General features: G+C 31.8%; 3 protein-coding genes across 3 annotated transcripts; 2 read left to right on the forward strand and 1 right to left on the reverse strand.

Moving 5' to 3' along the window:
• Positions 2,104-3,803, forward strand: LOC109336538 (protein trichome birefringence-like 19). Its single transcript, XM_019573199.1, has 2 exons — positions 2,104-2,664; positions 2,916-3,803. Exons 1-2 carry the CDS (start codon positions 2,203-2,205, stop codon positions 3,693-3,695), a joined length of 1,242 nt encoding a protein of 413 aa, XP_019428744.1. The 5' UTR covers positions 2,104-2,202; the 3' UTR covers positions 3,696-3,803.
• LOC109336700 (endo-1,3(4)-beta-glucanase 1-like) lies at positions 5,762-7,895 on the reverse strand. Its single transcript, XM_019573455.1, has 2 exons — positions 5,874-7,895; positions 5,762-5,798 (listed from the first exon to the last, which is right to left on the reverse strand). The coding sequence occupies exons 1-2, from the start codon at positions 7,855-7,857 to the stop codon at positions 5,791-5,793; spliced, it is 1,992 nt and encodes a 663-aa protein (XP_019429000.1). The 5' UTR covers positions 7,858-7,895; the 3' UTR covers positions 5,762-5,790.
• LOC109336235 (probable endo-1,3(4)-beta-glucanase ARB_01444) lies at positions 11,882-14,331 on the forward strand. The gene has a single exon (XM_019572703.1). The coding sequence runs from the start codon at positions 11,973-11,975 to the stop codon at positions 14,187-14,189; it is 2,217 nt and encodes a 738-aa protein (XP_019428248.1). The 5' UTR covers positions 11,882-11,972; the 3' UTR covers positions 14,190-14,331.

The raw sequence follows: 15,223 nt of genomic DNA on the forward strand, positions 1-15,223 counted from the left end.
TCAAGTATAATACATAAGGACCAGCAAAAAATGATTGATTTGTTGGCTTGCTTTTAGATGGAAGTCTCATGAGCTTAGGCTAACGGGAACACATCTTCTGTCCCAAAAAGTGTGTCACTTCTTTTGTTTAGTCATAAAAATACTTTACTATTAAATTTATAACTTAAATATATTTTTTCCGACCAATCAGAAGAAATTACACACTTTTATAGGATAGTAGATGCGAACCTTGTGCTAAGATACTTAAGATATTGGATGGGCAAGTACTGAAATATGAGGTTCGGATTAATTTCATAACTTATATATTTTTTATATTTAAAAATAATTTAAAATTTATACCGTTAATTTTTTTTAAGGTCGCATGCCACTCTAACCTCTAATATTGGACTCTTCAATATTTGAGATAATTGTTATCCATTAACTTAGATTTATTAGTTAATTACTCTCCACATCGATCCAAACTATGACAACTTAGAGGGACCATATGGTCATATTTTCTAAAAGATATTCAACATAATTGGAGCTTACAACTTATAAAAATGTTGAAATTCTTTAGTTTTAAGTTTTCTTTAATCTTATGCAGCAAGTATTGGACAAAAACACCCTGTTGAAGTTCAACTATGTGTCAGCAATATTCTTATCCCTTGAACCTTTATTCCAAATATGTGTCCCTAAAGTGGTGTGTTATAACCATGTTCAAAGTGATTAGTATCAATACAATATAATAAATAATATGTCACCTACAATGTACCATTCCAATAGATATTTGATTCTATCAAAGCTTTACACAATGATTACTATTTTATAATTGAATTCTCTATAATAATAATAATAATAATACAAAGTCATCTAATTTAGATAATCAATGTGCAATGATAAAACAAAGAATAAAAGAGAGACACCAAATTCAATGTTTGATTTTTGCCCCTATTATCCTGTCTCTCTTTTTTTTTCTTTTTCCTTTTCATTGATAAACAACATATAGAAAATACAATGAGTGCTAAACAATTGGATTCTTTTGATAATTTTTAAAATGTTTTATTAATTAGAGAGTCTTAGTTGTTAAGTATATATTTTGAAACCAAAGTCTTAGTTGTTTATAAATTGGCTAGCAATCTCATAGAGACACGATGTTTTAAATTACACTCCACAATAATATCATAACTATAATTATGGTTGCATCGATTACATTTTCTTATATTTATAGTAAGTACAATCATAACTATAATTTAAAATAATAGATTTACATAATACATCTACATGCATATAAAAGTAATGTGAAGAATCAACCATAGTCCATAAGGACCATTGTTTATGACTTTATGCAAAGCTAGAAGTGAAAAAAAGAAAGAAGTGCTTACAACTCATTGTTTAGAAAAGAAGAAATTCCTTCTTTTACAACCAAAACATAGGCAAATTCCATCTCAAAATCAATTAGAAATAATAGGAGTAGCCCAACAAGTATTTAAATTATACTTAGGAGAATGAGAACGATGTGAGACTTACTTTCTAATACACCCCCTCCATAGAAATCTACTAGACACGTTCATTGATTCTAATTTTATATTTTTCCATTTTTTGGTACTACTAGGCGAATGATTACTATTGACTCGTGATTAAAAGATATATTTTGGTTCATGACAAGTAAAAGTGGCTCTGATTCTAACACTATGTTAAGGTTCTATCTTAAAATTAATTAGTAATGAGACGGAAAATATGAAACTTATTTTTCCACCCACAGAAGGTGCCATAGCAAAAAAAAGAAAAGTGGAAATGAGACTTTTGTAATTTTGTTTCTGTTCTTTCCCTCTATATACACGTGGGGTATGATTATGAGTAATGACGTTTTAACAAGACTGGGACATATAATGAACTCATAATGATGCTTTTTTGTGTACTAATACGGTTATTTTTTTACCTTTTTGAGTAATGAACTAATCAATTTCAAGTGTATAATGTCACTCCCAGGAATCGAAACATTCATCTTTTAATTATAATGGGATCTAACAAGACCTTACATTACTAGACCAATACTTTATTGGTGTGATTATGCTGTAATAATGAATACTCTGAGAAAGTTTAGTTATAAGTATAAGCTCAATCAAAGCTTGAAAGGTTTATCATAACTAAAAACTTGACAAGAAAGTTTTATATTTATATAAGCTTTTCAGCAAAGTTTTTGATGCAGAATTTAACTCAATTATGAAGGTTAGAACCAATGAAGTTCTCAATGTGAAGTACACTGCAAGAAACACTCCTAAAAGCATTATCCTTATACTCTTCACTCTTCTTCTCATTATGCTTCCACTTTCTCTTATGAGAGACTCAAGTGAACCATCTCAAAAGATATCTTCTATTAGTGTTTTGAAAAACAGCACAGAAGTTAAACAATGTAACATCTTCTCAGGAAAATGGGTTCATTACCATGAAGGACCTTACTATGATAATGAAAGTTGTCATTGGATAATAGATCAACAAAATTGCATGAAGTTTGGAAGACCTGATAGTGAGTTTCTTCATTGGAGGTGGAAACCAAATGAATGTGAGCTTCCATTATTTGATGCAACTCAATTCTTAAATGTTGTTAAAGGTAAGAAAATGGTCTTTGTAGGAGACTCTGTTGGGAGAAATCAGATGCAATCTTTGTTATGCCTCCTAAGTCATGTAAGTAAATAATTCACACTTACTTTTTTATGTAATTTTTAAGAGTGTATTGAAAACTTGTCTTAACTCGTAAAGGTTTTAAATTGTGGTACTTTATATCGACCATAATATTATGGTATTGGAAGTCTAACAATTGTTTTTCGATCATAATCATTACCCGCTTTGCATGCTCGGCTTATAAATCCAATTCAGATGAATTTAACAATCTTCAAAACATACTTATATGGTTCTTATGTGATTTATTATTTCAGGTGTCTGAACCTGAGGACGTTTCTCTGAAATATACAACAGATGAAACATATTTCAAACGATACTATTATGTTGAATACAATTTTACCCTTGCAAATCTATGGTCTCCATATTTTGTGAAATCTAGTGATGATAGCATTATGAAACTGTATCTAGATGAAGCAGATGAAGCTTGGGCTAGTAAAGTTGAAGAATTTGACATAGCTATTATCTCAGCAGGGCATTGGTTTTTCAAGCCTCTATTATTCTATGAAAATAAAAAACTTGTTGGATGCAACAAATGTGGGAAGAAAAATGTCACAGACCTTGGTCATTATTACGGATACAAGAAAGCGTTTCGGACCGCATTTGGGACACTTCTAAACCTTAGAAGATTTAAAGGGGTGACATTTTTTAGGACATTTTCTCCATCACACTTTGAGAATGGAGATTGGAACAAAGGAGGGAATTGTATTAGGACAAAACCATTTAGCAATGAAGAAATGAAGTTAGATGGGTATGTTCTTGAGACATATTTGACTCAAGTTAAGGAATTTAAAGCAGCAAAAAAGGTTGCTATAAAAAGGGGTCTGAAATTTAACATGATAGATAGTACTGAAATTATGCTGCTAAGGCCTGATGGACATCCTAATAATTTTGGACATGGTAAGGACAAAAATGTGACATTTAATGACTGTGTTCATTGGTGTTTGCCAGGACCTGTTGACACATGGAATGAGTTTTTGTTCTATATGTTGAAATTGGGTCACAAATCTGGTCCAAAGCTACAGAGAATTATTTAGAACATCTATTTTACTATATGAAAAAAGTTGTTAATATTTACATTTTTTGGCTTGGTTAAAGTATATTGTATTTTTGCCTGTATTTACACAAGGATGTAATCTTTATATCAAAATATAGAATGTATATTAAAGGGATTTATGATTATATAAAATAGTCTCTTCGCTTCTAAAAGTAAGACTGCATATATTTATATAGATTCCACCAATCGTGTATTGGGCTGTTCATTTAGAAAGGGTGCAAGGATACCCTAGATTATAATCTTTATGTTTGTTTTGAGTGAAAATGGATGGAAAGAAAAATGGGGGAGAAAATGGTGTGATTGTGGAACTTTCCTCTCCCATTAAAGAGAGAAAATAGAATGAAAGAAAAAATGTATATGTGATGTGCATAAAACTTTTCTCTTGACTAATGAAAAGAAAACTAACTGTTAAAAATGAGAGTAATATTTATGCACAGTTAGTTTACAGATTTATGTATTAGTAGGGTAATAGTTTTTTACATTGTTATTGTATCATCTAGCATTATTTTTAATTAGCATTTACTCTTAAATAAAAAGTAATATAAATGAATTGTGAGTAATGTACTAAATATTTACACTAGTAATGTATAATATTATATTCATCAATTTATCAATATTATATTTACATAATCACTATGAAAAATATATGTAATATATCAAAAAAAACATTTTATATCATGCGTAATAAAGATATATATGTCATTTGATATATTCAAACTTTTTCATTCTACTTATTTTCTTCCACTTTTCTTTCAAACCAAATGATTAAAAAATCATTTCATTTTTTATTATCTTTCTTTCGACTTTAATTTATTCTATTTTCTTTCCTGAACTAAACAAAACCTTAAACTAATATTATTCATTATATATAGTTTTTTTATTTAACATAGACATACATTTAAGGGAGTGTGGTTAGGAATGGAATAGGTAGTTTTAGAAAGTTTTTTCGAGTTAGACTAATGAGAGGTAAGGTTTTTTAGTGCCTCTAAAAAAATTATTCATGTGTCTATTTTCATATAATTATATTATTATTCATTTCTCATTTTTAATTAACCTATTGTTTATTTCTTTTAGTAAAATTATATAATTACATTATTGTTAATTATATTTTTAAATAAAAAATATTATTACATTATTATTATTTTACTTTTCTCTCATCTAAATTTCATACTTCAAACAAGGAAGAAGTTTGTCTTTCTTTCTCTTTCTCTTTGCTTCCTTCACTTTCTAATCCTTTAATATTTTTTCTTTCCTTTCTTTAAGCATATCCCTAGATAATGGAATTACTATTACCAAGTTGTATTTTGTGGTTTTTTAACAAGTGGAGAAATAAAAGAATAGTGTAATATATATATATATTGTCACGGTCAAAATTTATATATTATCTATTATTTATATTGGTATTATTTATATTTAAAACTAAATGATTAAATATAATAAAAATTTTACATTGTAAATACCTACCTCTATTAAGTCTCTCTTATTACCTACTTGGGTGTATTAATTGTTTCACTACACGTTAAAGTAATTTTAACGAGTAACAACTATTTTAAATGAATATTATGATTCTACATAAATTCATGAGTTCATATTTGTTGTCCTACAATTTATATCATAACATGTACTATCATTTCTCATTTTTAATTACCATATTATTCATTTTTCAACCAATCACAAGTTGATGGTACATGCAATGACACACTTAACTTGTTGGACAACATATGTTCTCATATATTCATATAATTATTGCTCCTTGGTAATAATGCCCTAGTAGTTTATATAATTGTAGCCAAAATAAACAACAATGTTAATACAAAACATGATTACATGCATCAACTAGGTGGTGGCTTTCATTTAAAAATGAAATAAATCGCTCTTAAACTTGCACCACTGAGTCATCACCCCAAATTCAACACTACCAATTAGTGCAAAAGTCCACAAATATTTTATTAATTAATAAAAGAGACTACAAAATAACATACATAAATTGAACTACATAAGTAGGGTACAAATACAATGCATGAAAATATTACAACATTATTTTTTTTGTTTTCTTCTTAGACACTAAAAATGATTCAATAACCAAACCAATTAACCAAATTTATTCTCATTTTTTTTTCACTTTTCAATAACCAAATTATACCTCTTGATCAATTACCTCTGCTATGAATCCACCATAACAAATTAGTGAATGAATTACCATCATCAAAACCATTCAAACCTCTAATCTTTTTCAATGCATTTTCATTATCATAAACACCTTGAAGAGCATAAGCAAAACCCTTCCAACCTTCTCCAACACCTTCTCTATTCAATGCAGGCAATGTCCATTCCACAAGCTCCTTAACATAACCAATATTAGAGAACAAAACTTCACTAATAGGCACTATAGGTAATACTTGAATACCAAGCCTATCTTCTCTTAATTCTGCAGGTGCAAACCATAATCCACTATCTCTTTTATTAGCCCAAAGAACACCAACTACCCTATTTTCTTTGGTAAATTCTTCCTCATATAATGTACTTTCTTCTTTCACATGCCACCAAGTTTGTGTTCCAAGTATTTCCAATGATGTTAGTGTTGAACCAATTGAAACAACACTTGCATCACCATATGCTAAACCCAACAATGATGCTGAATAATATGCATGCACAGCTTCACTTGTACTCTCTTGGTTTCTTCCATCAGAAAATTCTGTTACTCCTCCAGCCCAAGAATGCAATGCATAAAGATCAAAGCATCTTAGAGGTGTATAATAATTTGAGGTTGGTTTTTTATCCAAAGTCATAAAATCTTTCATAAGTGAATATGCTTGAGGCTTGTATTTATTACCCCATGTTGGATCAATCTTAACAAGTACTGCTATTGCATAAAGGAAATAGCCTAAATGGTAATGATGATCATTGTAAACTCCAAAACCAAAATCACCACCAGAATCATTAGACCCTTGTTGGGTTATAAGGCCACCCCATTTTTTATCATATAAGAATCCATTACCATTGAAAGTTCCTTCTAACCATGGCTCAATGGTTTCTTTTAGAAAATTTCTAACCTTTGGAATTGCTTCAAAGTAAAAAACTTCTTCTGCTATCAATGCTAATCTTGCAGCCCTTGCTATCAATTTACCATAAAAGTATGATGAAGTTGTTGTTATTGCTGATGAGTTAAGAGCATCAACATCTTTTTTAAGTGCAGAAACAATTTCATCATGAGATTCTTCTTTGACACCAAAGGTTGAATGCCATGTTATTGAAATAGGGTCACTTTCCAAAATCCATGAATTTCCAACAACACCAACAAGCTCTCCATCAATGCTATTGTACTTGAAATCATCAAGAATAGTAACATCGTTGACACTATTAGATAAAAGCTTAAGATGAAGAGGGTGTGCTAATATCAACAAATCACCCCAACCTCTCTTTTCCCACTTATATTCCACACAAAATGGTTCCCTTATCACAGCATCACCAGACACAGGGTAACTAGTACTGAACCTGTCAAGAATCGGCTCGTGTCGCGAATCCGAATCAGGCAGCAAAGCAATCCTTATTATCCCAGAAAAGGCATCAGAAGTTATCTCAGAAGTACTATGATCCAACTTGATTGGTGAAGAAGCATAGATAATCCAAGTTTGGCCATTGTTGAGGCTCAAAGTGTGTTTGGTAAGAGAATCATTGGAAGATAATGAGATAATTGCATGAATAGTAGTGATGGAAAGAGAAGTTTCTTGGGTCACAGAAGCAGTAACAAAGGGACTTCCCCTAACAAGAAAGAAACTAAGGTTGGAATAAGGCAAATCCAAAGTCACACTAAGATCACTATAGGAAGAAATTATATGCTTCCCAATGGAACTTTCTTTTGAAGAGATTGTAATATCAGCATTAAACACTTGGGATATGACAGCAGAATTGGAAGATCTAGAAGGGTAAGAAAGAGTAAGAGAAGAGTTTGAAGATTTGATGAGATAAGGGTGAATATATTCAGGTTGGTCACCATTTTTTAGGACAAAGTTTTGGAAGAAAGAGTTAGTAGGAAGTGGTTTTGAGACAAGGTTTGGGGAGAAAAAGTTTGATGGGTCAGGAAGAACAGTTGAATGAGCCTGTGGAAAGATAAAAGGAGTGATGTTTTTGTTGTTAGACATTGCTAATGGTGGTGATGATTTTAGTGTAATGGTGATAGGATTTTGGTGTGTATTATAGTGTTTGGTGAGGGAAGTTCTAAAGTTTTGTGTATGTATTATTGTTCAACATTGGCAACTACTATATGTACAACTTGGTCTGTTATTTAAGTGTTATAAGATTTGGATTATGGATTTAGGTGATGTATGTGTCCTAGTTGACTTTATATTTTATTAGGTTGGTTATGGGGATATTAGTTTTAGCACAAGTGGAATGGAAAGGAGTGATGGCTTGGATGTTTCGAATAACGATTTGTTGTCCTAAACTATGTCTCATATCAATCACGGTGAAGCAGAAATAGAAAAAAGTAATAAATATTTAAATTTTTTAATTAACATAACATATTTTCATTAGTATAAGGCAAAATTTGAGTCGATAAATTTGTGTTGTTTTGTTTATATGGACATGAAGGATAATACCATGATGTGTGAGAGTTGGAGTAGAAATGAATTGAATGATTGATTGAAGTTTAAGGGAAGGGTGTGTTAGGCCACCAAGGCTACAACAATATAAAACTATAAACTCATCATTTGGCCATGTTGTCATTGTGAAAAACATCAAATGTTATGTGTCACTATATATTCAAGTATATTGTAGGATTGGTAAAAAAATTATTTAATAGGATTTGGATAATTACTAATATAAAAGATCAGGCCACCACTCTTGGGTCATACCTCTTTCCTTATCTCATCAATTTGTGGAGCGTTAAATGATTCAAAGTAATGAGATTAAAAAGTTGTCATGGTCAAAATCAATTTTGTACATATATTGTCATATTAGTTAAACCAATCAATTAGATTTCATATTAGTGTGATATGATAATTATATTAGACATGTAATTAAATTAGTTAAAATTGAAAAATGACGATCAAATCGTATTTTATTTTATCGATCAAAAATAGTTTGCCATGGAATTTTTTATATTTATCAAAATAAAACATTAAGGATTTGAATATTTAATTATTGTTAAGTGTCAAAATATGGTATATGAACTACCAATTTTGTGGCACTTTAACTTTTTACTTAATTCAATTTGTTGGTTAATTGATCTTAAAAGCTTAAAATATATTGAATTGCTAAATATTACCTTTGGAGTTTTGTGCATGCCAAAATCGGAGGATTATTGCAAAAAGTTAAGTTTTCGTACAAAAGTAAGGATTCAACCATGAGCGGTTTGAGTAAAATTGTGACACCTCATTCATTCCTTGTAGGATCGAGCTGAACTTTGGATATGATGTTTATAACATATGAATTTTCAATATGAGTCGTCGAATCGATGAAAATGCAAAATTGGTTGCACTAATCGTAATTCTTGCGCTCGAAATTTGGAAGTTTTTTGTGAAAAGATTATGTTTGACCTGCAGCCAACATAGAAGCCACACTCAGCAAAAGTTGCAGCTTGCAACCTTCGCTCAGCGCCTAACGAAATCAATTATGAAATTCAATAATTAGTCATTACTTCGGATATGATAAGCGGCTCTTCCACGCCAAGCGAGGCAAGGAGGTACGCCGAGCACAAGGAGGTGCACTAAAAGGTCGAGCATGACTATACGAAGTGATGCGCTCAACACATGGACATGCTCTGAGCGTGAAAGTCAGAATTCAGACACTTTAAAAGAGTTCAATTTGAGTATGTAAGGAAGACATTCGAATAGGAACACTTTTTACTCAATTTCTCTTAGTTCTTAGGGTAGTTTAGCTTGGATTAAGGTGTATAAGCAATATGGAAAGGTTAAAGGAGTCAATCTATGCTATTTGAGGAGATAATTTTTTCTCCTATGAGCTTAGTGTTTAGTTACCATGATAACGTGTAGCTAAACCTTTTACTTGTTAGGATTAAATGTAATATGATCTTAATATATACAATGTGATTCAAATTTATGCTATTTCATTTTTTTTATTCTTATGAGTTGTTTATGTGCTTAATGATTACTTTATGATTGATCGCCTTTTCGTAAGAATTGTGAATGAAAATATTAGAGTAATCCTTCTTGTAATTCTGACTTTATTCAACTCATCAATTTGGTATAGTTTCTAGATATAGACTTGTATCAATTTGTCACTAGTTGTTTTGGTTGCTAGACAGAGCTAATTCAATAACTAAATAACTCACAATCTTATTGATATAGACTACTAGGCATAGATGCATGATTAATGGTTCATATATCTTCATCTTGTTAGTTTAGTTACTAGACAAATAGCTATTTGGATAAGCTACTAATATGACTAAGACATTACGATTGGTATATTTGAGGTATTACATTAAAACTCAATTTCACATGTATAGACTACTAGATATAGAGGTATGTTTTGTGAGTCACAATTCTTCATCTTGTGTGTAAAGTTACTAGATATGAAGCTTTATTTCATGAGTTACTAAATTGACTAAGATATTAGCTTTTAGTATCATTGAGGTCCATTGTGTGAAAGAATCATTGAAAAATGAGTTAGTATTTCCGAGACAGGTGTGTACTGATAGTGAATAGTAAAATTCAATCTCTACATCTTTATTCTAAATAATTTAATCAATTAGTTAGTAATTAGTTAATCAAATAAACCAAGCAAAACCATTTTTTAAAACCAACTTAGAATAACTATTTTTATTTGAAAGACTAGTATCAAGCAAGTCCTTATAGATTTGATAATCTTTTATACTTAGTTGTGATAACCCAATTTGATAATTTAATTAACCAAATTATCAGTTAACAGTATAATATATATAGTTTATTCAATATGTGATCAGGTCCGAATATGGTCGGGTCTGATGGGGTCTAGGGTAAGGTTCGGGTTCAAAAAATAGACTCGGTCAATATTTAGAGTCGTGTAGGGACCAAGCATGACTCGGCCCGACCCGTCCCATGGTCATTCGCTCATCATGTTCGTATGTGTTTATACTCAAATGTGTATAGAGTAATGATACCATTTTGGTCGAAAATATCATTTATTCTTTAATTTTTTCCCATAATATATATATATATATACATATATCATTTTATATATCAAACTACATATTCACAATAATAAATAATATTGAGAAATCTTTATCTAAAATGAGTATGTATTATATTTAATCAGGTCTAGGGTCGGGTCGGGTCGGATTTAAAGGCTGACTCGGTCGCTATTTAGGGTCGGGTCGGGTTCAAAAAAGTAGTCCAACCAATATTTAAGGTCGGATAAGGACAAGCCTTAACTCATCCTAACCCGGCTCATGCTCACCCCTAAGCGTAATATATATGCATAGTTAACACAATATGTAATTCATCATTCATTTATATTAGTTATATTTAGAAGTTAAGTTAATGATAATCAAATATGAATAATATATGATAGAATAACGATATAAAAACCTCTTTACATTATAAATACATTCATATTTTTCTCTTGTCAAATTATATATTTGAATATATTCATAAACACATAAAAAAAAGGTTAAGCCTAAAATTGAAGTTCCTTCCCTTAGAGCATAATTCTTATTTTCATCATGTTGTTGGTCACATATACCAACTACATATGATCACTTATCCCTTCCTTGCAACTTCACCTTGCTTTCTTTCTTCACATTCCTTTATGCCCTAAAATACCTTCCTCCTTAATTCAACTTCAATATTTATAATCATTCATTCAAAATCCTTTTTTTATCAATTCCCCCAAACCAATCAAATCCCACCCATAAACCAAAAAACACAACCTCTTCTGCATATGTGATCATCCTCTATAGTAAGATTAACAATTACTTTTTAATTTTAGTGTTTCAACTCATATTTATTCTTTAATATTTAGAATAAGTGAAGAAACATTCTAAACAATATCATAAGCATCTCTAAATAATAGACATATTATTTCAATACATCAAATTTATCGTATTATGATATGATGATCTCGTTGATGAATAATGTAAGTATACATGTGAATTTTATTATGTTCGTTAAGATGTCCATCAACATCTAAACCCAACTAACCTAACAAAAATTTCCTAAAAGAAGTTGCATTCAACATTCCAATCCAAAATCTATACTTACCCAAAATCAATTTTTTCTAAAAAAATCACTTAAATACCCATAAAGTTAGTTGTCAAACAATGCTTAAAAAACTCAGACGCAAGGTGAGTATTGCACTTAATAAACACCCCAAACCTTATAAAAACCTCAAACCCCAAAAACCACCACCAAAACCACCGTCACCACCACCACCACCACCACCAAAACCACCGTCACCACCACCACCACCATTGTTGGCAATGTCTCCAATAAAAAAGCATGGTCCTTTTCTATTCCCACAGGCTCATTCAACTGTTCTCCCTGACCCTTCACCATTCTTCTCTGCAAACCTCATATCTTGTCCACTACCCACAAACTCTTTCTTCCAAAACTTTGTTCTCAAAAATGGTGACCAACCTGAATATATTCACCCTTATCTCATCAAAACCTCAAATTCATCACTTTCTCTCTCTTACCCATCTCAGTTTTCTAACTCTTCTTTCATATACCAAGTTTTCATCCCTGATCTTACAATCTCTGCTTCTCAAAAAACCAACCCAAGTTCACATTTTGACCATAAAGTTTCTTCCTTTGATGATCTTAGTGTTACTTTGGATATCCCTTCTTCAAATCTCACTTTCTTTCTTGTTAGGGGAAGCCCTTTTCTCACTGTTTCTGTTACACAACAAACCCTTCTTTCAATTACAACTATCCATGCAATTCTATCATTTTCTTCTAATGATTCTCTTACCAAACACATTGTGAGTCTCAACAATGGACAAACTTGGATTATCTATGCTTCTTCACCAATCAAGTTGGATCATAGTCTTTCTGAGATAACTTCTGATGCTTTTTCTGGGATTATAAGGATTGTTTTGCTGCCTGATTCGGATTCGCGACACGAACCGATTCTTGACAGGTTCAGTTCTTGTTACCCTGTGTCTGGTGATGCTGTTATAAGGGAACCATTTTGTGTGGAGTATAAATGGGAGAAGAGAGGTTGGGGTGATTTGTTGCTATTAGCACACCCTCTTCATCTTCAGCTTTTGTGTAATAGTGATAATGATGATGTTGTTGTTCTAGATGATTTTAAGTATAGAAGCATTGATGGTGAACTTGTTGGTGTTGTTGGGGATTCTTGGGTTTTGAAAACTGATCCTATTTCTGTTACTTGGCATTCTAGTAGAGGTGTTAGAGAAGAATCCTATGATGAAATTGTTTCGGCTCTTATAAAAGATGTCGAGGGTCTAAATTCCTCGTTGGTTACAACAACTTCATCTTATTTTTATGGGAAATTGATTGCAAGGGCAGCGAGATTGGCATTGATAGCTGAAGAGGTGTGTTTTCTTGATGTGATTCCAACTGTTAGGAGGTTTTTGAAGGAAACTATTCAGCCGTGGCTCGAAGGAACTTTTAATGGGAATGGATTTCTGTATGATAAGAAATGGGGTGGCATTCTCACTAAACAAGGGTCTAATGATACTGGTGCTGACTTCGGGTTCGGACTCTACAATGATCACCATTATCATTTAGGATACTTCCTTTACGGAATTGCAGTGCTTGCTAAGGTTGATCCGGCTTGGGGTAGGAAATATAAGCCTCAAGCCTATACACTTATGGCAGATTTTATGACATTGAGCAGAAGATCAAACATGAATTATACACGTTTAAGGTGTTTTGACCTCTATAAATTGCACTCTTGGGCTGGAGGGCTAACTGAGTTTGCGGACGGAAGAAATCAGGAGAGCACTAGTGAAGCCGTAAATGCATATTATTCTGCAGCCTTGATGGGTCTGGCATACGGTGACACGCATCTGGTTGCCATTGGATCGACACTCACAGCATTGGAAATTCATGCAGCGCAAATGTGGTGGCAAGTAAAATCCGGAGGTAATCTGTATGATAAAGATTTTACAAAAGAGAACAGGGTCGTTGGTGTTCTATGGAATAACAAGAGAGACAGTGGACTATGGTTTGCTCCACCTGAGTGGAAAGAGTGCAGGCTCGGCATTCAACTCTTACCCTTACTGCCTATTTCCGAAGCCTTGTTCTCGAATGTCGATTATGTGAAGGAGCTTGTGGAGTGGACATCGCCTGCTTTGAATAGGCAAGGTGTTGGAGAAGGATGGAAGGGATTTGTGTATGCCTTGGAAGGAATTTATGATAACGAAAGTGCATTGCGGAAGATAAGAAGCTTAAGTGGTTTTGATGATGGTAATTCTTTGACTAATCTCTTGTGGTGGATTCATAGCAGAGGTGATGAAGAAGAGACATTTGGTCATGGAAAACACTGCTGGTTCGGTCATTACTGCTACTAGGTATTGCTAGACTTCAAATGTCGAAAAATAAAATAAGAATTGTTATGATAATATCTTTTATTGTACCTATTTCTTTACCAAACTGATTTATGTTTCATAAAGTTCTTTTAGTAATAAAGTTTGTGGATTTATTCATTCATTCTCAATCTTTGCTGTGCATTTTTTTCGGAATTTAATTTGTTAAAGTGATGGTAGCTGTTTCAACTTCGAAGCACTCTAATATAGACCGGATTGGAACATATGAACCAAACACTATAATACTATATGAGTATTGATGAATATTAGTTTATGCCCTTGCTTTAAGTGATTCCGCCATTCCGGAATCCAGATTGAAACATATTAGAGGTTGGTCTTGGTAAGGAATCAACTCATAAGACCACAAGGTCGCGAGTTCGAATCCCGCTAATGGTATGATGACTCCGTTGTTCTGTTAATCTGTAAGCGCTCAGAAGTGTTTTCATAAACAATCTCTTTGGTGTTGATAGAAAACTTCTAATATAATTCCTGCACTAATAAGCAGTACTTGAAAACACAAGATTTTTGTTAGAGTGAGGGGTGCCATACAAAAGCTTGTATTATAAAATATATTTGTAAAAGAGACAGAATCATGTTGCCTTAAAGTCTTAAACTAATATAAGTGGATAATACAAAATATTTCACTTTCTATAGAATGAATAATTAAAAATTGGAGTAATTAAAAAATTACAATTCATACCCTACAATTCAGAGGCCATATATCATAGGACCATGTGCCTAAGTTGAAGTTAAAATTTATCAATATTTATTTACCTTCCAAGTCCTCAAGTCCCAATTGTTAAAGAAAAGACTACTATTTTTTCAAGCTCAAACCCATGATGATAATTAATTAAACAATTCAATATTCAGATTTTTGCACATATTAAATCTAACTTTTTTAGGAAAAGATGATAGCTTATCTGAAAGGATAGGATAAGAATACCAATCCAGAAAAAATAAAGTTTGTGGAGGAAGGGAAATGAGAGAAGTTGCAAGAAAACATTTCGGCTACATGGTTG

This window comes from Lupinus angustifolius, chromosome LG20, assembly GCF_001865875.1.
Source record: "Lupinus angustifolius cultivar Tanjil chromosome LG20, LupAngTanjil_v1.0, whole genome shotgun sequence".
In the NCBI taxonomy this organism is placed as follows: domain Eukaryota; kingdom Viridiplantae; phylum Streptophyta; class Magnoliopsida; order Fabales; family Fabaceae; genus Lupinus; species Lupinus angustifolius.

What these genes read in the sequence shown, in the direction of transcription:
- LOC109336538 (XM_019573199.1), top strand. Translation starts at nt 2,203, where the DNA reads ATGAAGGTTAGAACCAATGAAGTTCTCAATGTGAAGTACACTGCAAGA. An exon ending in TGTTATGCCTCCTAAGTCAT is followed by an intron (nt 2,665 to 2,915) that starts GTAAGTAAATAA and finishes TTATTATTTCAG; the next exon opens with GTGTCTGAACCTGAGGACGT.
- LOC109336700 (XM_019573455.1), bottom strand. Translation starts at nt 7,857, where the DNA reads ATGTCTAACAACAAAAACATCACTCCTTTTATCTTTCCACAGGCTCAT.
- LOC109336235 (XM_019572703.1), top strand. Translation starts at nt 11,973, where the DNA reads ATGCTTAAAAAACTCAGACGCAAGGTGAGTATTGCACTTAATAAACAC.